The sequence below is a fragment of the Oryctolagus cuniculus genome, chromosome 13, assembly GCF_964237555.1.
Source record: "Oryctolagus cuniculus chromosome 13, mOryCun1.1, whole genome shotgun sequence".
NCBI lineage: Eukaryota > Metazoa > Chordata > Mammalia > Lagomorpha > Leporidae > Oryctolagus > Oryctolagus cuniculus.
In genome coordinates, this window is record NC_091444.1 from 12,957,237 (window position 1) to 12,982,596 (window position 25,360).

The 25,360-nt window shown below is 36.0% G+C and overlaps 1 protein-coding gene across 9 annotated transcripts in view; it reads right to left on the reverse strand.

The window, feature by feature from the left end:
- The window catches only part of KCNT2 (potassium sodium-activated channel subfamily T member 2), a 411,093-nt gene that overhangs the window by 273,435 nt on the left and 112,298 nt on the right, over positions 1 to 25,360 (reverse strand). For all 9 annotated transcript variants that reach the window (XR_007909589.2, XM_051820439.2, XM_051820437.2 and 6 more), the window contains exons 2-5: positions 17,978 to 18,057; positions 15,787 to 15,886; positions 4,573 to 4,621; positions 2,141 to 2,200 (exon numbers count right to left, since the gene is read on the reverse strand). Coding sequence is in view for 8 of the 9 variants with exons in the window: in XM_051820439.2 (XP_051676399.2) it covers positions 2,141 to 2,200; positions 4,573 to 4,621; positions 15,787 to 15,886; positions 17,978 to 18,057 (289 nt within the window). In the remaining variant the exon portion in view is untranslated. The remainder of the gene's footprint in view (positions 1 to 2,140; positions 2,201 to 4,572; positions 4,622 to 15,786; positions 15,887 to 17,977; positions 18,058 to 25,360) is intronic.

A 25,360-nucleotide genomic window follows, 5' to 3' on the forward strand; every position in this document is an offset into this window, starting at 1 on the left:
TGCGGCGGCCATTGGAGGGTGAACCAAGGGCAAAAGGAAGACCTTTCTCTCTCTCTCTCTCACTGTCCACTCTGCCTGTCAAAAAAAGAAAAGAAAAGAAAAGAAAACCCCTCTATGTTCTATGTTTTAAAAAGTAACAAAAGAACTGGTGTTAAGACATCCCTAAAAACATATCCTTAAGTATATGTTGATGCAGTAGATGAGAAAACTGGTAAACACAAATTGGTGGTAATTAAAATACTCAACCATCCTAATAACTTTCTAATCTTTATTGTCAAAACCCACAATATAAGCTCTCCATTAAAGTGAGTGTTGGCTCCGACCTTGGTGATTTCTGCCTTGTGAGGTGGGTTTTCATGCCACCCTCCAACTTCTCTGAAATGCTCACCAGAATCTGTCAGTCTCTCCCTACTGAAAGATGCGATTTGCTTTCTCACTTGTCTGCTTGTCTAATCCACCTTTTTTCCCACCTGCATGTGAAACTCATTATGTTCAAACCCAAGTCCATCAGATTTTAATCTTTATATAATTCTATCTTAATTTAATTTCCATTTACAATCATTCAACCTCAGAAAACTTTAAAATTGTGTTTGAGTTTCCTGGTCCTTACCTATCTCAAACAGTCACCCCAAGATCTGTTCAGTTCCTACTTTCATAATTAATCTTTCATCAAATTTGACTATTCTATTCACCCAGTCAAAACATTATTGCTGGTTTTCTTCTTATACTTCAGCATGTCTTAACCAAAGAAAGGATCTTCACTAATGTCTCTTTGATATGTACTACATGGGTGTTCTACATTAATATCCCTAAAACTGAATTTCAACGATAGAACTATCATATCAGGGGAAGGCATTTGGCATAGAGGTTCGGGTACTGCTTGGGATGCCCACCACCCATATTAGAGTGGGTAGTTCAAGTCCTGGCCCATCTGTTTCCAATCCTGCTTCCTGCTAATGCACACCCTGGAAGGCATCAGGGGATGACTCAAGGATTTGAGTCCTAGCCACCAAAGTGGGAGCCCCAGCTTAAGTTTTTTTCTGGCTTTTGCCTGAACCAGCCACTGCCTTTGCATCTCTCTCTCTCTCTCTCTCTCTCTCTCTCCATGTCTTTCAACATGAAATGAAAATAAGTACAATTTTAGAAAAAAGAATGTTCAACATACCCATCAATGTCCTATCACATGCGTGAACTTTAAAAAATTCATGGAAAATACATTTTATGAAAATACTATACATGGTTTTCAAAAAATTTTACATCAAAATAAACTTCCCTTCTAATGCATTTTTGATGAACTATTTGAAGTGCCATTATATTTTGCTGCACAAGGCCCCATATTTTTGTGAAACAAATATTTCTGATTCCTCCTACTTGATATGCACAATCTTCCCTTTGTCAATTCTATCAATCACTGTTTTCTCATCTTCATTTTCTCTACTGAAATCCCTCTGAATCAAAAACCTGGCTTAGGTCAAGTATTTCCTTTTTATCCTGTGCTATGGCCTCTCTACATGAACTTACATACTGCTTTATTTATACCTCACTGTAAGTTATTCTATCCTTCCTTTGAACAATCTATCTTTATAATTTCTTACATCTCACTCCCTTTCTAGATTATAATTCCATGAGAAAAGAGACATGCAAAGTGTGCAGGTCATCATCAAACACGAGCCAAAGATGTGGTTATTAAACTTTGTTAGCCAAACAAAGCTTCAACTAAGACTAAGATAATTAATTTAAATAATTCCCAACAGTCATGATTTTGCTCTCTCAATATTTTTTGTACAGATCAGGGAAAGACATTGGGAACAATAAAAAGCCAGATGATTCCATTTGATTGCCTCACTGTATGCATGCACATAAGAGGTAAGGAACCCGCAGGAGTTAGTGAAGTACTTCCAATTCACCAGGGGGAAACATGACTATATTACTACTTCTTCATATCACAACTGGAGAGGCTCAAAATAATTAAGTGGTTTAACAAGAGCCTCAAATTCCCAAATATGAATTGTAAATAATGGAATGTGGAACAAATGGTAGCAATATGTTATTAGCAGAAAACCGCTTATTTTTTTTATTTATTTTTTTAACTTTTATTTAATGAATATAAATTTCCAAACCGCTTATTAAAATATCTTACCTTATAACTGAGATAACCAAGTAGTATTGTTTCAAATAGGCTTATCAATGCCACTGAAACCTAAAATATAAAATGCAACTTAATAAGAAAGTACAATTAAAATGTTATTCATATTATTAACTATGTAAACACATGTGCATGTATACATGTGGGTATACATATTTGGTTGCTATATGCAAATGCGATATAGGAACTGCATGGTGATATTTTAACTTCTATAAACAGGTGACAGGTTTCAGATCTTTTTCTGCCACCTCCTGCATTGCACATAAGTTTTTACAATTTCTAGCATCTTAATAAATCTTTTTTATGTACTATCCTAAATATAAACATGGGATTAAAATAGACTAACTTAAGTTCACAGGATACATATAGAATATATTCCTGTGTATGCCTGTTTGGATGTGTGTCCTCAACACATACAATCATACACAACTGCCCTTCCACCAAAAAACAAAAACAAAAAGATGCCCTTGCCAGCAAAACCACCATTAAAATCAGTGTTTCCTTTCAGAAATCACAAAATAACTGTCAATATCCTTGAATATCCAACAAAAGAAAACATATCAGCATTTCAAGATTCTTTCAAATTTTTTTGAATAAATGTCATTACAAATTCCCCTTTTGTAGCTAAAAGTGCTACTGACACATCACTCTAGACAGACTTCTACCTTTCTCCATTTCTCTATCTATAAAATTTCTACAGATTTTAACTAAAAAAAATAATAACTGCAACAGGTAAAAGTAAATAGGAAAGAAATCAAAACTCCCCTGTATTAAATACTCTAAGCACTTTAGGATGGATTAATAGAATCACATAAGCAAACACAAATAGGAACTGACTCAGATAATAAAAATGTTTGTTTATAGATCTTGAGGTTTAAGATAATCTGAATGAGAAAAGCAGAAAACCTAGAGTCTATGTTTTGGCTCCTATTGGAATAAAAACTTTCAATTTAAGTGAATCTAAAAACATAAGAATAAAAACAGATGAATACATGGCATTTGAAGTAAAATATGTTCAGAACTACAGCCACAGCCAATCATTATGAAGAAAATCCAAACCTCATTGATTTTCTCTGCAAGTCCTCTAAATTATAATCAACCATGCATTTTTTTAGAAATGCATAGTGAAAGATGATTTCCATAACTTTTTACCCTGTTACTGAAAGCACTATTCAGAAGTGAGTATTACTATTATTTTAAAATATTACTATTAAATTAATTAGACTAGATCTCATTATATTTCAAGACAATATGTGACTACTCCTAGAAATATTAATTTATTTTAAATAACACAGGATACCATATAAACTCCACTCAGAAATTTTCAAATTGTATTTTTCATGAACACTTAAACATCTGAAAAAGGTTACTTGTATATTAATTTGAAGTGAAGGAAAGTTGGTGTAAAATGACATAAAGTAACAACTTGACTTCTATAAAATATGAAATATCCAGACATAGTAAAATCTTCAGAGTTAATGATCCCAATTGCATACATACTTAAAATAATTCATTATCATATATAAAAGTACAGAATTCACAGTCATCATGAATTTCATGCCAAAGCAGACTTTGATCTGAATCTTTGTTAAAGATTGCTCCTCAGCAGTGAGCATGGAAGTCTTCCCATTTTCTACAGATTCAATTGTCCTCCAACCTCCAATTATTTTTTTGTTGGTAATTCCATTCTTCTAACTAATTTGAACTTTTAAAAAATAACAAAATAAAAAAGGATCCTAGGAGGTACTCAGAAGTGGAAGAAAGGGAACTTGTAAAACACCTGCTGGGCATGAAATTTAGAATGAAAGGAAGGAAGAGGGGGCCCTGGGGACTCCTGGGAACACCTCTGCAGTACTGACACAGGCTGTTCTCTCCTTCTGTCTCACTCCTTCTTAAGGGCTCCTTTTATGCCAGAACATACTTTTTGTTTTATTGATACAATTACCTTCTCAGGAACTAAGCTCCCAGTGTTGGAAATATAAGTGACTCATTCATTTGTTTATTCAGTAACCATTATATTTTGAGCTATTACCATGTTTCAGAGACTGAGAATATAAAGTGTAAAAAAAAAAAAATAGGTAAGGGCTTTTGATTAATTTTAAAGGAACTACACAACAAAAATACCTAATATAGTTAGGGGAAACTTGTGGAGCCTTAATCCAGTGGTTTGTTTTGGTTTGCTTCACTCTCAAACATTGTTTCAAGTCTAATCCCAATTATTACGCAAATCTCAAAAAGTGAGATGAAGGGCTCCAACAAATGTGAAGAAATTAAAAATATTACCCTATTATCTGTGTGCAGCAGGATCAATTAAGCAGGAATATAAACTGATCTTGAATACCAATAGCTTTTTCTCCAATAATAATTCCTTTTGAAATAAGAATAAGCCCAGAAATACAGAGATAAAAAATAAAACTGTACATAACCTGTAAACCCCATAAAGGTAGACTTCTGTTCACCCAAAAGATATGAGACCTATGAAAAAAGTGATAAGATGTTAATTTTTAACATGTGAAGAATCAATTCACTTTGAATATTTAATTAAGGTCTGAACATTAAAATAATGTTAACAGAAAAACAAAATATCAAAATTAGAAAAACTCTGTTGTTCCACTTTTCTTGTTACTAATGCTTCTTTCTATTCCAGCAAAAATACTTTTTATTTTCATTTTCATTTACTGTCAATAAATAATGAAAATACAATGAGCCATGTAGAGGTTGGGAACCTTTCTGTTGCCAAGACCATTTGGAGATTTTTACAACATCATTTGTGGGCCACATGAAATTATCAACTTAAAAATTAGCCTTGTATCGATTTACTGAATTTCAAGTCCCATTGGCAGTTACCTTTGCAGGCCCAGACCAGATGGTTTCTCAGTCCTTATATTGTCTATGGGCCAGTCATTCACCACCTCTGAATTGCTGGCAGAACAAAAAAACTCCCAACACTTCACAAGTCAGTTCTCCAAGGAAAGGCCACCCAAGAGTATCCAGTAAACACTAAGGTTTTTGTTATTTTTAAATATGGTAATACTTGGGAGTATAAATTCAACAATATAATTAAAATGAATACCATAACAATAAATAAGACACAATAGTGTTTCAGATTTAGATTCTTATAAAATATTTAACATACCACACACAAAAAATTAGGGGATGGGGTTAGCATAGAACATCACCCAAGAAAAGGAGTGATTATCCTTAAATAGGTCTTTAAAATGTTATCATTTTGATGTTACAAAATACTTCTACTCTGCAAAGAACATCTTAACACTCTTAACATCCCACTAATTGTAATTTTCCACTATTTTCCAAGGTACCCTATTCAAGGAAATATGAAAATAGTTACATTATCCTGGCTCCCAAAATGAAAATAAAGCTCCCCAAAAACAAACAAAGCCCTCTTGCTCATTATTGTTGTTAAATATGAGAGGAGTCTCACAGAATATTAACAGTATTTCAGATGCATACGTACTTTTCTTTTTGAGATGTTAAAATGATAACAAAGAACAATAAACTCTTCAAAATTCTTGTTTCTAAAAGGTTCTCAAAAAAAAAATTAAAAGACTATTCAAGGAAACCAGCTGGTGTCTTAGACTAAAGTACTATGGAGTTCTAGAATGTCACATCTACCCAACTAACCAGTATCTTCAATTTCTCCAAACCAAACCTGTGATCTTTCTTCCAAAATAGTCTTTCCAGTTTTTCACATCTCAGTAAACGCCACCTGCTATGATTTGCATAGGATGTGGTTTTCTAACCTCTGCAGACTCCAATCCCTAAAAGCATAAGTTAATGGTACTGAGAGAATAGAAATTCAATCCAGCTATGGTGTTTAGGCAGTGCGCCTAGGAAGAAGTCCTTAGGTCATTCAACGTATGCCCTCAGAAGGCAATTCTTGTGAACGTTCATTATAAAAACCTGAGCCATTCTCTTTGCTTCCTGGCTCACACTGTGGCCATTGCTTTGCCCTCCTCTGCAGATGCCACCCTCCAGTCTCACTGCACAGCTAAACTCATAGGTCCCACCAGATCTGGGACTCTGAACCTCCAAAACCATGAGCCAAAATAAATCCCACTCATTGATAATAGCTTGTCTTATGTACTTATTTATACCAACAAAAAGCTGACTAACACAAATCCCACTGAGTTCCCCACAGCCTGAGCATCTTAGGTATTTTCCTCTCATGTATCTGTAAACAGTTAATCCATTAGTCCTCAAGCCGCATCAATTCTTCCACCAGGTATCTGTGGAATGCAGCTTCTTCATCTCTGGTACCTCAACCACCTCCATCTAAGCTACCATTTTTTGAAATTAGACACTTACACAAACCTACCAATGGGGATCCTGACCTATTTTTACCTTCTAAAACTGGTCTCCAAATTGCAACTACATTGATTCTTTCAAACTCATTTTAAACCACATCACCCTGCTGTGTATTGGCTATGCTCTTATGTTAGGATAAAGACCAAAACTTCTTAGGCCTATGCAGTGTGACATAATCCTTCCCACTAAAGTCCTTTATGCAAATTCTTCTCTCACTTGTGAGCTCTCAGGTTTCCCAGGAAGTTTCTCTGAGGAGCCCACCTGATCCACATTGCCACTAATCTCTTAGGCCCTGCCATTCCCCAAACATCTCCTTCTAGCCACTTCAGTTAAAAATTCGCATTTATTTGTCAACTTGTTTAATGGCTGCCTCCTGAAAAAATGTACAGTTTCTAGAAGACTACTAATAAGTCTGTTTCATCCTTACTTAATGTATACTAAGCTGATCTTTGTATATTAAGATAATCGAAAATGAATCTTGATGTGAATGGAAGGTGAGAGGGAGGGGAAGGGGGGAGGGTTGTGGGTGGGAGGGACGGTATGGGGGGAAGCCATTGTAATCCATAGGTCGTACTTTGGAAATTTATATTCATTAAATAAAAGTAAAAAAAAAAAAAAAAAAGTCTGTTTCACTATCCATTATAAATGCAATGTCTTGGGGCCGGCACTGTGGCTTAGTGGGTGAAGTGCAGTGCCAGCATCCCATGTGGGCACTGGTTCAAGTCCCAGCTGCTCCACTTCTGATCCAGCTCTCTGTTATGGCCTGAGAAAGCAGTGGAAGATGGCCCACGTCCTTGGGCGCCTGCACCCCTAGAGAAAGACCAGGAGGAAGTTTTGGATTGGAGCAGCTCCAGCTGTTGTGGCCAAATTGAGGAGTGAACCAGCAGATGGAAGACCTCTCTCTCTGCCTCTCCTTCTCTTTCTATGTAATTCTGACTTTCAAATAAATAAATAACTCGTTAAAAATATCCAATGTCTCACTGATTAAAGGCATATAATAGACTAGACAGCTAATATAAATGACAGATGATACCAGTAAAGACAAAGATATGCTTGATAAGTTCAGTAACACTGTCTTTTCCAAATGACTTTTTTTTTTTTACATTCTTTATAACACTTCGGAAATCAAACCAAAAAAAGTATGTCAGAGTTAAGAGGGGTAAATGTCCAGTTTTTGTAGTTAGGAAAATTATATACTAAGCAACCATGCAGACAGCAATCCCTGGAGAAAACACAAAGTAAGTTCCTATACAGAGATTTCTGAGCCCTTACAAGAAGTTATTTTACATTAATATGAATTTACCAAAATCCACTTTCATCAGACTAGCAACATTTCCTATGTGCTGGGATGTTACCTCAGTAGGCCATGGAAATAACAGAGAGAAATAAAATTGAAATAAGACTTTGAAAAAAGATACCAGAATTTGGGGGGAGGGTAGAAAAGAGGATCAGACTAGGTCATGTGAAATATATATTATTTTTTTTAATTTATTTGAAAGACAGAGTTACAGAGAAAGGAAAAGATGGAGAGAAAGGTCTTCCATCCACTGGTTCACTCCAAATGGCCACAACTGCTGGAGCTGTGCCATCCAAAGCCAGGAGCCAGGAGCTTCCTCCAGGTCTCCCACACAGGTGCAGGGACCCAAGTGATTGGGCCATCGTCTACTGCTCTCCCAGGCCATAGAAGAGAACTGGATCAGAAAAGGAGCAGCCTGGACTAGAACCAGCACCCATATGAGATGCCAGCACCGCAAGAGGAGGATTAACCCACTGTGCCACAGTGACAGCCCCACAGATTTTTTAACTAATAAAAATATCTACAAATCTCTGATACATAAATTTCAGTGTGAAGTGAGATCTTTGATGAAGAACCATCCCTTTTGACCATTCCCTTAACATTAGGTTGTATAAATATACAGAAGTAAATGTATAAATTTTGGTAAAATATTAGCATCTGGTCTTTTCATAAAATGGATTTTCATAAAAAAGAAAAGGTACAAGCTGACCTATGTATTCCTGGGTAGCAAAGGAAGAGTGAAAAGGTAACTAACAGCCAGACCATAATCCCAAATTAAGCGTCACTCTCATTGACTAAAAAAAAAAAAAAAGACTAGCAGGAAAGAAAACATGCTCAGGGAACATTTATTGCAGTATATTTATAGCAGTAAAGTAACTGGAATATGCCTGAATACACAGTGACAAGAAAATTAAAGTAGCAGTGGCACCAACTGCAACAACAAAAAAATGCCATAAATGAGAAAAAAGTCACTGATAAACATTGCCCTAGTTACATCAATATGTGTATCATGTGTTTGTGTATATAGAGAGAATACAGAAACAATTAGTCTTTAAAACAACAAAAGGACTTCTTTCTAGATGTTGTGATCTGAGATAGTTTTTGCTTTCATTTCCTTGCTATGTGTTTTCATATGGTGATAAGCAAGAATCATTTATTAAATCATAAAATACAAAACAAATTTCAAGGGTGGACATTTGATGCCATGGTTAAGATGCTGCTTGGAAAGTTTATATCTCATAAATGGATGCCTAGGTTTCAGTCTCCAATCCACTCCCAATTCCAGGTTCCTACACATGTGTACCCTGGGAAGCAATAGTAGTTGAGTCCCTGCCACCCACATGGGAAACCCAGATTGAATTCCAGGCTCTTGTCCTTGACTTAGCTCAGACAGTAGTTGTGGGCATCTGAAAATTAAACCAGCAGAGGGAAGATTGTTCTCTATTTCTGGTTCTGTCTCCGCCTCTGTGTGTTTGTGTTTCTCTATCTTTCAAATAAAGTAAAACTACATATTTTTTAAAAAAACTTTTATTTAAATAAATAAATTGTATTTTTTAAAAATATATATATAATTAAAAAAAGGCAAACAAAAAACAAATATGTACCATTCAGTTATTCGGAATGAGACCTGTATATAAGATTCATGTATGAGGAATTATCATGAAAACTGCAAGACCAGATCAAGAATAGGAGGAAGACCATACACTGAACATAGAAGCTCAGAGATATGTAATTGCAGCCACTTTTTACAGCACACTTACTTGCCCACGGCTTATGCCATGGTAAGAAAACCAAAGCTAAAAGTCTTAAATGGGGCTTAACAACTCAGGAGGGATCAGAGGGTGAATATGTTCACCAGAAGAAGCAAATGTGATGAAGACATGACAACAACAGGATGAACATGTGGATAACAGGATCCCTGGCTTACAAACTCAAAACTAACCCAAAGATCTATACCTCTCCAAAAATCTGATACAAGTTTGTATTGTTCTGACATGTATAACATCCTAAACTGGGAGTTATCTTGTAAAACTCTTTTTATTTCTTTTTTTTTTTTTTTTTTTTTTTTTTTTGACAGGCAGAGTGGACAGTCAGAGAGAGAGAAACAGAGAGGGAAAGGTCTTCCTTTTCCATTGGTTCACCCACAATGGCCGCTGCAGCCAGCGCACTGCACTGATCAGAAGCCAGGAACCGGGTGCTTCCTCCTGGTCTTCCATGCGGGTGCAGGGCCCAAGAACTTGGGCCATCCTCCACTGCACTCCCGGGCCACAGCAGAGAGCTGGACAGGAAGAGGAGCAACCAGGACAGAATCCGGCGCCCCGACTGGGGCTAGCACCCGGTGTGCCAGCACCGCAAGCAGAGGATTAAGCCTATTGAGCCGCGGCACCGGCCAGACTCTTAACCACAACAAATACTGGGCAGAGAATATGAGGAACAGTATTCCAGTCACATTCTAAAATAACAAAGATTTTAGTGTACTTCCAAAAACAAGGATACCAGGTATCAAGATACTGAAGTATAGTCAAGTCATGCCAATACATTAGGAAGAATTCTCAGTAACGGAATCCTTCAAAAACTTGGAAATACTTAACCCTACATTAGAAAAACAACTATCAGCCATGCAGTAGAAATAAATAAATGCTGACTCTGGGAGAGCACACTGACAGCCTTTCCAGTAGACTTACAGCCCCTGACGAGGTGGCCGTCACTCTTGTCAACAGTCACTCCCTGCCTCCATAGAGCAAAGGCCACTCTTCATCTAGACTGCAGTGTTCAGTCTTGTGTCAGGTGAGATGGTCTGACTTACCCTCACGTGAGGTCTGAGAATGAACTACGAGCAAAAGCGACACCTGTCATTTGTTGGCCAAGAATATTTAGAAGTACCTGTGACTTCTCGATGCTCTCTTTCGCTTTCTGAACACTGAGTGCAAAAACCTCAGGTCTCAGGACAACACGTAGCCAGAGAATGCAAGTGGATTGTACACATATTGTACTTATCACATCATATGCATATTTGTTTGTCCTTGCATGTGAGTCATTTTATAGAGAAAAGATTCAAACTGACCAAGAACAATTCTCTTAGATTTCTGAGGTAATATGTTAGAACACTTGTTGCTACTTTAATCGGCACAGTAAATCTTATGCAAAAGGAAAATTTCTATATTGAAATACTCGTTCTTACGAATCACCAAATATTTTAAAGATAACATTATTATTTAATAATAATAATAATAGCATTATTATTTAATAACTTTTACACTAGGGAAAGTTCTAAAATTTGATTGTCACCTGAACACATCTATTACTTTTCATTAGGTTCTGATTTTAAAAGCAAATTTAAATACCCTGAGATGTAACACCTTCATATGCTTATTGTTGTATCTATCACTTCATGTTAAAAACTATTAATCACTTCAACAATTTCAGAAGTGCAAACAGATGCATTAGTTTTAACGCAGAGTGCAGAACTGCATACATCAGCAGACAACATGTCAGCGCTGGTGGTTCATCTTCCAATGTAATTCATGAACTACATACTGCAAGTGTTTCCTCTCCTAACACCTCTGAATCACTCACTACATGCTGTGTGCATATCAGAATTTGCCTTTTGCACAATGTCACACAATTACAGCAAAATTATTTTCCTCTTTTTTGGCTTGTCTATATTGCAACATTTTCATATCAGTTTTTGATTCCTGGAAGCGAATTAAAAATAACACAAAGCAAGCACTAAATATCTGCAGCTTTACCATGTCAGAAGCTCTAATTAAATAAATCCTTTTGCTGAATTACCCTCATTATTTTAAAATAGAGCCTGTGCCCATAAAGGCCACTTCTGTTTCTCATTAACCAGTACTGCATGGACAATGGGAACTAAGCGGAACCTTGTATTCAAAATGTAGCCATCAGTAAATTTGCCATGCTTTTTAATTACAGTAATCTGATTTTTCAAATGTATATCCTCTATAATTAAGGCTGAATATTCTTAGTAATATTTCATAGAAGTTAATTGTAGGAAACTTTGTTCCTCTTAATGTTTTCACATAATATAATTTTATTCAACCATCATGCACCTCTACCCATAAAATAATTCTATCATACATTATTTTATGATTTTATGATTCCATAAATCATCTAGTTTTAAAAACTTTGAAGGATTTGTTATATGCACCATTTTAATAACACATAGAAAAATACAATAAACAAGGGGCAGGACTGTGGTGTAACAGTTTAAGCTGCCATTGGAAGCACCAGTATCTCATATGTGTATCTTAGAATTTGTCATTTTTAAAAGTAATGTGAAGGAATTTGCAATGCAACCATCGCCATATCAGGGTAGGTGTATCTAAACTGAGCAGCAGGCACTATTAAAAACATTAATGATTGGGGCCTGTGTTGTGACTCTGCAAGTTAAGCATCCCATAAGGGTGCTGGTTCAAAAACCAGCTGCTCCACTTCTGATCCATCTCCCTGCTAATGTGCCTGGGAAAACAGAGGAAGATGGCCCAAGTGCTTGGGCTCCTGCACACACATGGGAGACACAGAAGAAGCTCCTGGTTCCTGTCTTCTGTCTAGGCAGGGTGTTGCAACTATTTGGCAAGTAAATCAGTGGATGGAAAATCTGTCTCTCTGTCTCTCTCACTCTCTCTCTTTCTCTATCTCTCCCTCCCTCTCTTTAAGTCTGCCTTTCAAATAAATAAATAAATCTTTTTAAAATATACAATAGGGGGTAGGCGCCATGGCTCACATGGCTGATCCTCCACCTGCATCTCCAGTACCCCAGGTTCTAGTCCCAGTTGGGGCATTGGGTACTAGTCCCAGTTGCTCCTCTTCCAGTCCAGCTCTCTGCTGTGGCCTGGGAGGGCAGCAGAGGATGGCCCAAGTACTTGGGTCCGTGTACCTACATGGGAGACCAGGAGGAAGCACCTGGCTCCTGGTTCAGATTGGCGCAGCACCGACAGTAGTGGCCATCTGGGGAATGAACCAATGGAAGGAAGACTTTTCTCTCTGTCTCTCTCTCTCTCTAACTCTGTCAAATAAATTAAATAAATAAATAAAATATACAATAAATAATTTATGCACTGACATCTCATGTATTGTACAAAATTATCAATAAAGCTATTGAACATAATGCCATTAATTCAGCAACATTCACTGATCCAGAAAATTCTGTCCTAAATAGGAGAGCTATGGACGCAAGTACAGTATCACACCTGCCCTCTGTGAGCACACAGGACAGAGAAGTGAATGGAAAAATCAAAGGCAATGCATTAGATCTTGTGAGAGAAAAATATAGGGGAGGTTTGAGGAGTACACAGCAGAGATTCCTCAGTCAAAGAGGAAGAGGAACTAACAGGATACCTGATTAGAGTTTCCAATTGAGTATTTTCCAGGAAATTGCTATCCTTCAGGTCTAGGGTTCCTGAAGCAAGAATGAATGAATGAATACATAAATAAATAAAATTTTTAAAAAGGTGAGTTGTTAGAGACAGAAGTGGAAAACATGGGGAACAGACTGTTCCAAGACCAGAGACCAAGAGGGTCATGTATGTGTAGGTGAACTACAGAAAGTGGGTTAAGAAAAAGGTAGATGATAGAAGAACCTCATTTACCCATGTATACACTCACTCATCCCATCAGGCTCTGGGGATTCAAAAATCCATGCCATTATAAAATATCCATTTTAACTCATGGAATATACACAGAACAAAATGAACAAATGAAATATTCAGATTATATAGAGACACCAGTCTTATGAGGAGGTTACAATTTTAAGTAGGATGTTTAATATGATTGAGTAAAGATCTACAAAGTGTGCCTTATCTCATGGAAAGAATTCCAGATAGAGGGAAAAAGGAGGTACATGTGGCTGAAAAGAATGGATAGTGAGTGAGTAGTTGGAGGTGAGCTTAGAAGGAAAATGGGTTCTAAAAAGCTATGGTAAGCATTTTGGCGTGGAAGCAGAGCCACATCTAAATGGGAACTGTATTTTACAGGATTAGTCACTCCTCTGTTGGAAATAAACTGAAAGGAAGCAGAGGCATAAGTGGCAGCATTAATTCGGTGAAACAGGTTGACTTGCTCCACCGAGAATGCACTGAGAGGGGATTGTGTATAGATTTACCTCGAAGGCAGAAATGACAGGATTTTCAAAGAGTTCGTATACAACGTAGACAAAGAGAAGTTAAGAAAGATTCCAAAACACTCAGCCCCCAGAGCAGATGTCAGCATGGAGTTATTCTCAGGGGAAATATGGAAAGTTAGCAGTAGGTGAGGGTTTGAAGAAAGCACAAAGCTGTCACTCATTGAGATTTGGAAGAGCACAGGAGCAATGCCCACAGGATTTCCAAGCAGAGAGACAGAATGTGCAGTCAGAACGTTGGATAAAGGGGAGGCATTGGTTTCTTGTGGCCATGGAGTTAAACAGGAATGGGAGGGGTAGCTCTAAAGGTGTCAAAAAAGATTCTCATGAGAAAAACTGCCGCTTCATCATATTTAAGATGGGAATGAAAAAGTTTCATATATACTGAAGAAAATAGCATACATAAAGCAACTAATCTAATGTCATAAAGTAATAGGAACTCCAAAATAAACAATCTTTTCGCAGACTAAAAATTTCTAAGGGATACTGAATGTTCTAATGTATCTCTGTATCTTCACTTAGAGCAATGTGACCAATACAGGATAAGTATTCAATAGAAACATAATGAAATATCCATAATTATACCACATTAAATAAATTATTTTATAAAAAATTATCACACATATCATTACATGATAAAACATATTCATCTTTATCCTAGCCCCAAACCTTGGATAGATATAGAATCATTTTCACTATCTAAATCAGCTGAATAGGAGCCAATGCATTTAAAAGGAAATTATTAGCTCACTTTCTCATTCATTGCGATCTTTTTTATTTTTAATTTTCTTAGGGAAAATTTCCATACTAGGAAATAATTGTACAGAAGTTAGTCATCAAATGTAATTTTCCTGTTTTAATAATTATTGTACATTTAGTACGCTGGACAAGAAGTCCAGGATGGTGATAAGATTAAAATTATGCATGCCATTACATACCCAGTCTCCTTACCTACAACTTCTAACAAAGGACACATTTAAAAAGGAAAGACCATAAATGAATAAAGTACAATTTAATAAAACTATATAATTTTACATGAAAACTGAAATAAAATATATTTTTAAAAAATCAATGTCATTCAACTCAAATAAGATCAAAAACTGCACAGGCTGGATCTGAGACTTGAAATTAGAGTCCTGCATCCCAACATCTACAGGGATGCTTCCTCTTGTAACCACTATAGCTACTGAAAAGTCTGAAAAAGTGTCACACGGTAAAGTCAACCTTTGGGACAAGACATCTGATTCAGATCTTTAAAGGGACTGACCCAGGGCTGGCGCTGTGGCAGAGCAGGTAAAGCCGCCACCTGCAGTGCCAGCACCCCATATGAAAGCCAGAGTGAGTCCTGGCTGCTCTACTTCCAATCCAGCTCTCTGCTGTGGCCTGGGAAAGCAGTGGCAGATGGCCCAAGTCCTGGGCCCCTTGCACCTGTGCGGGAGACCCGGAAGAAGCTCTTGGCTCCTAGCTTTAGATCAGCTCAGCTCTGGCCATTGCGTCCAACTGGGGAGTGAACCAGCGGATGGAAGACCTCTCTCTCTTTCTCTCTCTGCCTCTCCTTCTCTATGTAACTCCGACTTTCAAATAAAATAAATAGATCTTTAAAAAAAAATTAAAAAATAAAGGGACTGACCCATTTTAAACAACAGTTACTTAGAGCACTTTAACTGGCAAGGAAATTTTTATGGGTTAGTGTCCAGTGATACCATGAGATGAATATACAAACAATCAGATGTTTGCAAATAATCCACAAGTCTTACATTCACAGCCTGAAAGTCAGAACAGTTTTTGTCAAACACCGAACACTATAACATCCTTTAAAACATAACACAGTTAAAAACTACCAAAATGCATTACTGAAGTTCAAAGATGTCTTACCATTCATTTCCTTGTGAAGGGTTTTCTAGTAGTACTCGAATTATGTACAATAAGCAGCTTAATAATTTGAGAGAAAAATTGAATAGGCGTATCCTTAGACCTTTAAACAAACAACAGTTTGATTTTTTAATTAGTTCACAAGAGACTAAAAAGAATTATATAAGATATCATCTTTAAGTATAGCATTTAAATTGTATTTAGAAACTGCAATACTATAATTGTCCATACTCTCTGAAGTTCTTCATAGCTGAATTTTAATTACTTGAATATTAAAACAGAAAGTGAGCTTGACACAATGCATGAAATGCAAATGACAGTAAATGTTGTACACTGAGAGTAAATCTAAGTTTTAACATTCAGAAGTCACAAGATTTATGTCCTTTCAAAGTTGGTTATAAGTAGCTTGTAAGTTTATGTGGTTTATACATCCATGAATTCCGGGATAAAGTTTGGCTCTCTAGAAAACTTAGATTCTTACAAATGTACCTGATGAGTTTTAAATCTTGTACCTTCAGAAACCTTATAGATTTTATTACAGAGAAATTATAATCATCCTTATATTGTTTTAAGTACAATTATGCTATATATTTAATATCAATTACATAACTTTATAGTGGTACTAATTATATAATTATAAATTAATTACATAATTATATACTAATTATACAATTATCTATAGAGAGAAATCACAATAGCACATGCTGGGAAACATTCACATATCTCTCACACACATGCATGTACTCACACACACGTACAAACAGATTTACAATCGTATCAGTTTAACTTTATTTTTAACTTCAATGAAATCTTAAAAAAATGTTGTGGAATTAGGCCTACAATGTATATGTCTTTTAACCTATGTAGGTCACAGTTACGTAGCCTCTAATGTTTAAGAATAACAAAGATTAAATTAAGATTATGCAAAACATACTTAAAATCTGCTTAAGAAGCTTTACCTCTCCTGCAATTATTTGTGGTATCTGATTTATGCATTATGAATAAAACTTTGACAAAGGCCTTCTTATAATTAATTATTTATAATATTTCTTAATAGTAAAAAGGTGAATTCTAATTAATTATGTAATTTTTCCTAGTTTTTCCTTCTAAAATTCTGAGTAAAATTTACCATTTACCTTCCTTAATAAAGTCCTCTAAATTGATAATGAAATTGCCTTTCTATAGAAATAGGTCCTGTCAAAGCTGACTGCTGGTGAGGCATTCAAACAATCACCCTTCTTCCCTGACCTGAAGAGATAGGATTGTTAATACTGAAATCAAGGAAACCTATTCACATGATGTGACCCTTTTAGATAATATCTACTGACAGGGCTTCCTGGAAACCCTAAACCAGCAGCTTCAAAAGCCAGGCTTTAACCATAAAGCCAGGCTGTCATTCAGACTCCAGACCAGTGTGCCTTAAATACTGAAATATTCCCTATATCCAGCATCTGGATAACTTCACACAACTCACAGTTCTCTCTTTGAATTGTACCTAAAGATGCACAGCTTCAAGGACCCTCAAAGGATTCAGGGGTAACTTATAGTCTATGCAAATCTAATGCAGATTTCTGCATTTCAAGTTGACATTTTAAGCAGTAATCCTGTGGGTGGGGGGGAACCTGCACATCGACTTATTATACAGGAGTAGTAAGATTATGTGGTATTTGTGGTAGGAAACAAGTACCACTACAACTTCAACTTTGAACAGACTCAGGATGGCCATGACTATGCCAATTTCATTATCCTCCTGAAGTTCAATGGTTCCCAGACCCTCCTAGATATTCCTTATTATTAGGTAAGTTCCAGGAAAAGGTGAACTCTCCTCTCACTAAATCATACACATATTCCCCCGTTGTGGTCCACTAATAATCAGAACCTTCTCAAATGATGATATTTCAGATTTCTTTCACATTTGATGTGGAGACCCCTCATTTACATTATTTTCTACAATGTTTCTAACTAACACAAATAGTTCCACCCAGAAGACTGAATTGTGATTTCTAAAATTAAAAGTGTTTAAGAGGCCTTTAACAATACTAGTTGGAACAGCTACAGATTTCTTCCTGGGCAGGCAAGATTACCAATTTTACCATTCACTATAAAAAGTGTTTTGCAAAAGATTGGATTTTGGAATTTTTTAAGGTGTTATGTGCACAAACATGCAGAGGGGTTAATTAAATGAATGACTTACTTGATCTCTGGTTTTTAATGAAAAACAACTTTAGTCTCTCTTTAAATGTGTTTTCATTCATATAGAATTCAACTTGTACCCTGCAAACAGAAAATAAGAATATAAATTTATACAATTTTCAATCATATATTATAAAAATCAGTAACTATTGAAACCAATTTCATAATTGTGTAAATAATAAATATTACTATGTAAGAAAATAAAAATAAATCATTTGATTTATGGACTTTAAAGGAACCCCATGCCACAGAAAGGAGAACTGAGTAAAAGCAATACTGATTTTTGGAAAGAAGCCACTACTTTCTAATTTTAAAGATATATAAAGTCTAAAAATCATGTTACCAATTCAGTTATTTCTGTTAAGGAACGTAACTAGTGTTATGGATAATTCAAAAGAGTAATAATGAAAAGTCTTTAATATGTGTCTTTGGGTTGACTGTTTAATCTTTGTTTTGTCCAGGTTTTTCCCGATTTATGACTCAATCACATGTTGCAAAATTTACTTTGTGTAATAGTATCACAAATTCAATGAATGAGAATCTAAAGATCAGGGCCTGAAATTCTATTTTCAACAAACCCTCCACCTAGACTACTGCCTATCCGGACACTGTACTATTTAGCATTTTCCATTCTTCTAAATTTACTAAGATACTAAAATACATGCGTCAGCAATGGAGTGGTCACAGCAAGTGAAAGAAATGTTAAAGTTACCATAAGTAAATCATAACGCAGACAATTCAGTGGGCTGAATAATGCATAATTAATCTACTACAAAATAATATCAACAGTCTAAAAAAAGTATTGCTCTAATAAATGCATTTGCTTTTTCTCTACATTCTATCAGATTGTCTTTCATGGGATAAGGTATAATTAATATTTCAAAATACCAAATAAGAAGAAAAGTTCTGTTCAGTGCATGGTAATTTGTTAATCATCAATTTTTAAATTAGTATCAAATACATTTATTATCAGTAAGGACTCAAATACAGCTAAGAAAGTGCTTTAACGTTTGCACAAACAATGAATTTTAGTACCATTTTTCCTAATATCACATTTTGAAGATATAATCTGTATAAACCAGACAGGTTTTTAGATTTTAAAAAAAAAGTATTTGTCTCTCACTGTCCACTCTGCCTGTCAAAAAAAAAAAAAAGTGTTTGCTCTTGGCAAAAACAACTATAAGACATAAATGAGAGAAAACCTGGAGAAAAGATAACTGTTACATAAAAATGCTCATGTATTAAAGAAATAATTCACTACTGAATTATTATTGCATCCCTCTACTGTCTATATTTAAGAAGACTCATACCTAGTTAAAAAATAGTATCTAGTGTCACAAAAGCAACAGAACAATTCTTATTCATCACAAACCAAATGAGATGTGTTATGCCTCCTAAAAATACTAAAATGCTCTCCAATTGCAATCTCTTCTCTATAATTCCTATCTACAACTTTTAATTCTTTTTCATTACTTTCCCATTTACTCTTTTTTTCTTCACTTTGTATATAAAATGGAAAAAGAAAACAAAAACAGAAACTAAATTTTCTTAACTTGATTATTTTTCCAGTGTAGTCATAAAAATTGCAGTAATATCTTCTGTTAGATCACTTACACATCCACGCTCACACTCATAAAACTGTTCACACACACACACACACACACACAAAGTCCGTGCACAGACTTACAGCCAGAAAACTCCATTAGTATCTTAGAAATCCATCATTGGATCTGTTTCCCTGGTTATCAAATGAAAAGTCAGTTCATTAAAAACAAACTAACTACAATACTGATATCAAGCTAAATTAGTTAAAATTTGTTATGGATACAAAAGCAAATTTGAGAGGACATATGGCTATTACACAAGTAATTCCACAAAGGCCATGCAGATTTGCTTCCCAAAATTATCAAATTTATAATAGGAGCCTATTCCTTGGATAATATCTGGAGTTACATTGGATACATAACAGAGGAGAAATTTTGTTTTTAACTAAGATGAGATCATCTAAAGCCTTGACCAAAATAATGTAGGATCTGGAAAATATATCCCACAAAAAGTGGAAAGAACAGAAAAGTTGAATAAATATTAATAGTTAGGAGTCTTTAAGTACTGAAAAGGTCAACATTATTAAAATGAGATTCATACTGCAATAGAGAAAAGAAAGAACTGCTCAACTTTGAAGTGTATATCACTGTGAAGTGAAAGCTCCCCAATACATATAAATGTGCCAAAGACTGGACAATAGCTTGCAAGACACTGATTCATTCTGAGAATAAAGAGATTACTGAACATGGTATAGTGAATCAAGATGCTGTTTGCAACACTGACATCCTGTATCAGCTCCAGCTGGAGTCCAGGCTGCTCTGCTTCCAATCTAGCTTCCTGCTGGTGTGCTTGGAAGGGCAACAAAGGATGATCCAAATGCTTGGGACCTTGCCAATCATGGAGGAGATCAAGATGGAGTTCACGGCTCCTGGCTTCAGCCTGGCCCAGCCCTGGGCGTTGCCAAACATCTGGGGAGTCACCATGTACACTGAGGTTCTTGTTAAAATGCATCTTTTTTCTTCACCCTTAAAATCCTTATTAAAGTTGGCCTCATCATTTTCAAAACACTCAAAAACATAATTGTAATCCAGGTTGTCAATGAACGAATTCCCTCAGAAACACTACTTCATTTTTTCAAGTGCTAAAGTCCTGAAATTTTTCTTGGGATGCCAAATTTCTCTAGATATTCTTTTGGGTCTTACAGTAGACATGCATCACCATCAAAGGAAGATTCTTCCTTTGCATCTTCCTGGTACTTCTTGACCCAAGTACTTTCTCCCTCCCTCTGGTTCAGCAGTATTGCTCATGGAGCTCAAGCTTAAGATTTTCATCACTGTGCTTATCTCAAACAAGGCCCTGAGACTTCCAGTCTCAGCAGACAGGATCAACAGAAACAACTTAGTGTCTCTATCTTTGTTGGTGATTTTCCTTTAGAAATCTAAATTTACGTGGTAAGTTAATAAACATATCTTCATTACAAACTCCTGATTCTAAGAATTTTTTTCTTCTGGAGTCATTTATGTGCACTCTTAAGTGGCAAATCACCAATTCCATGCTTGGTGCTCTGACTCCAAAGAGTAAAAAATTTATATATAAAGTCCCTTCATATACCATGGTCAAGGCTCTCTCAGTTGTTTTAACCACTAGCAAACCCTAAACTGAGCTTACAGTTAGAAAAATCACAACTCTCAAATGCAGATATTAAGCTTACCTCTAATTTGTCTGAAGTTATTTTTATGTGTTGAATAATGTTTCCCTAAAAATATATGTTGAAATTCAGTTTCCCAGGACCTCAGCATAGGTCCTTAATGAGGAATGGACTCATTGCATATACAATTAGTTAAATTAAGATGGCATCACACTGGAGTAGGATGGAGCCTTAATCAATATGACTAGTGCTTTATAAGAAGAAAACTTGGAAACAGACACAAATACAGAGGGGAGAAAATCATGTGAATACAGATACCATGACTGTAATTACAATGCCACAAGTTAAAGAAAGTCTGAAATTACCAGAAGCTGGAAAAAGCAAGGAAAGGTTCTTCCCTCTAGACTTAGTAACTCTCTTGAGTCCATAAACTACTGTTTTCAGGCACCTAATATATGGCCAGCTAACACAGTCAATTTCTACAGTGGTGACAGCAGCAGTTCTCAATCACAGCAAGTTAAGTCCAGTAGAAGATTAGCCCCATAAAGGCAGAGATTATACTAAGTTTTGTTCACACTTAAATCTTTAACATTTTACATTTAACTGGACATTAATGATTCCTGGTCGAATGCTCTAGTGCAGGGGTAGTGCAGTCCCCACTTCTATTGTAGAAATCTAACCTTCTCTGAGACAACACCATTGTGAGGGTGATAAAGGCACTTTCCTTGCTTTCCTTGTAACAATGTGAGAATGAGAAATCTGAGCTTCAGGTGAGCTGGATCTTTGGAATCTCTTCCTTATTCTAACTTGATCTACCTCATGATTAAATAATTCACTACAGAGCCGGCGCCGTGGCTCAATAGGCTAATCCTCCACCTTGCGGCGCCGGCACACCGGGTTCTAGTCCCGGTTGGGGCGCCGGATTCTGTCCCGGTTGCCCCTCTTCCAGGCCAGCTCTCTGCTATGGCCAGGGAGTGCAGTGGAGGATGGCCCAGGTGCTTGGGCCCTGCACCCCATGGGAGACCAGGATAAGTACCTGGCTCCTGGCTCCTGCCATCGGATCAGCGCGGTGCGCCGGCTGCAGCGGCGGCCATTGGAGGGTGAACCAACGGCAAAGGAAGACCTTTCTCTCTCTCTCTCTCTCACTGTCCACTCTGCCTGTCAAAAATAAAAATAAAAAAAAAAAAATAATAATTCACTACAGATTTTTTAAATGGAGTTTTAAGTTTATTAATCTAGATATAATAGCAATTTTATGTCCCCATGATTTTGAAAAATAATAGGAATAAATTATGCTATGATTAATTTATGATTTTTATGTTTTGCTTTTATGGAAATATTTTTAGTGACTTTCCCAAGTTTATACAGCGAGGACAAGAGCAGAGTTGTAACACTGGCTTTTCCCATTACTCTTCTTGCCTCTTGGCTTCTCATCGAATTGACACTTCATTTTAGGAGAGTTCTGGGTCATTTGTACAATATTACAAAATAACACTGCAAACAGGCCTACACAAGGGTGCTGGGAAGTGTTTGTTAAGTTCTGCCCTTTGATTATTGACTCTAAATGACATCCTTATCTATTTCCAAATACTCATTCCCAACTTCTGGTAACTAAGTTATTCAACAGAGCCAGCATTCCAATGAAGGCTTTTAATAATAATTAATAAAGAAGTCTGTTGTATCTTTTTCATTTTAACGAGAGGTTTCGGGGCCAGCATTGTGCCATAGCAGATAGAAGCCACCGCCTGCAATGCTGGCAACCCATATGGGCGCCAGTTCAAGTCTCAGCTGCTCCAATTCCAATCCAGCTCCCCTGCTAATGTGCTTGGGAAAGCAGTGGAGGATAGCTCAAGTGCTTGGGCCCCAGTACACTCGTGGGTGACCTGAAAGAAGTTCCTGGTTCCTGGCTTCAGCCTGGCCCAGCCCTGGCTGTTGAGGTCACTTGGGGAATGAACCAGCAGATGGAAGATTTCTCTCTCTCTTTCTCTCTACCTCTCTCTGTACCTCTCTCTCTCTCTCTACCTCTCTACCTTTCTCTCTCTCTCTCTTTACCTCTCTCTCTCTCTTTCAAATAAATATTTAAAAAAGAAAGTTTTACAGTTGGTATTCAAGTTCTTCAAGGGAGTTTCTACCTGGTTTCCAACTTTTACTACTTGCACACATATACCCTTCTGTTAAATGCTTTTGAGTCCCTCCTAAGACATTTCTCAACTTCTTTTTACCTTCTAATTCCTTTCATAATTACTCAAATGTAACTTTCTCAATTTCCTTACTGGATAACAGCCTTTAAGGAAGCAGAGATCAATTCTAATGACATTTGGAGTATCCTTTACATTTCAAAAATAAAATTTAGGACAATATCATTTTTGGAAAAGAAACAACTACACATGCACATATCATATGCATACACAGACACCATGCATATACATATATCTATATCTGTGATATATAAAGATGCTCCTCAGCCTACAAAGAGGAGATAGTCAAAAAATGGAAAATTGAAAATATCTTAAGTTGCACTGAATATAAAATGCGTTTAATACAACTAACCTATCAAATATACCTGAGCATATCCTATTTTAAATGTGCTCAGAATATTGACATGTAACACAAAAGCTACTTAGTTAATCATATAATATATTGCATACTAGTATCAAAAACAACTCCAGGAACAAAATGCACTGTAGAGTATTGTTTATTCATCCTATGATCATGTGATTGAATGTGTCTTGAGGTAACACTGTAAGGCACAGTGCTAGCACAGGAAAAGATCAAAATTCAAAATTCCAAGTCCAGTTTATGTTGAATGAAAATCTCTTTGCTTCATCATAAAGTCTAAATATCATAGGCCAAGCCATCCTAAGTTGAGAAGATTGCCTGCACATTTGTATACAATATTGTGTGATGTAATGGTAATGAGGAAAGAAGCTAGAGTGCTATTCATTCTTCAATTTCTTTTTATTGTAAATAATTCTGATAGGTCCTCAATAATTGCATTTACTCTCCTGTCAGCCCTTAGTAATCACAGCAAGCACATTGCTGAAAATCCACAATCTGTGGTTTCCATGGTAAAACACATTGCAAATCCACCCAAGAGTACTTTTGTATTCAAGTCTTTGTTCAGTTAGAAAACTCACTTCCTCATGTGCACTGTTCATTTACTAGGCTGACTCTCTGTACCTCCTCATTTTATTTAAAATATTTAAATGTAAGCAACAGTTACTTGACTTAAATCAAAGCATGGGAAGCAAAAGATAAAGAAAACTTGAAGTATAAAAGTACATTTTGTTATCCTTAAATTGCAAAGAGATTCTGCCTCTTCACACTGTCTGCCCAATGGTATGAGGGGGGCGAGACTGCACAAAGCCATTAAATACAGAAAATAAAAGAGAAATAGCAAAGAATAGAACTTTTATTCATTTTTATTCTATTAAGTATGTAATAAAGGGCAGCAAAAATATGCAGCACTAAGGCTGTAACAAATTGTATTTGATAAGGGTTTGGTATTCTTACCACCATAACCTCAAAAAAATAAAAAAGAAAGGAAGGAAGGAAGGAAGGAAAGAAGGAAGGAAGGAAGGAAGGAAGGAAGCCAGATGTTTCAAGATTATTTCCCTTTTTATTGTTTAAGCCCCTGCCTCTTCTGCTTAGTATTGCACATACTCATGTAAGCCCCAAAGATAAAACACATACAAATAAATATGTACTAGGTGCTCCTATAGACATAAAAATACATACGTGACACTCATTTTTATTTATATATATCCTAGAAATATAAAGCTGTTAGACACACACAAAAAAAAAGGATTTTAAGCTTATATGACATGAACATAGCCAGAAACAACCCCATCATAAATGTAATACCAGAGTATTTCTAAAAATTTTTGGAAAATTTCAATTAACACTATTTTGGTGCAAAAAGTTTTAAAATTCAAATACAGTTTTTCATAATATGAGTTTTCATAAACTTCTTCAAGTTCCTTTATAAACTGTGTGGATTTTTAAAATATTGCACAAAAATAAATTTCTTTTAGGTCAATTTTTCATGAACTTTTTAAATACTCTTGTGACCTCCCATGAAAAATGCAGAACAACAGGTAAACCTCTTTTCTTTCCTCTTTGTATAAACAAATAGAAGCAAATAGAAGCTATGTAACTCAGATTGCAAATACAGGGCCCCAGACTTAAAAA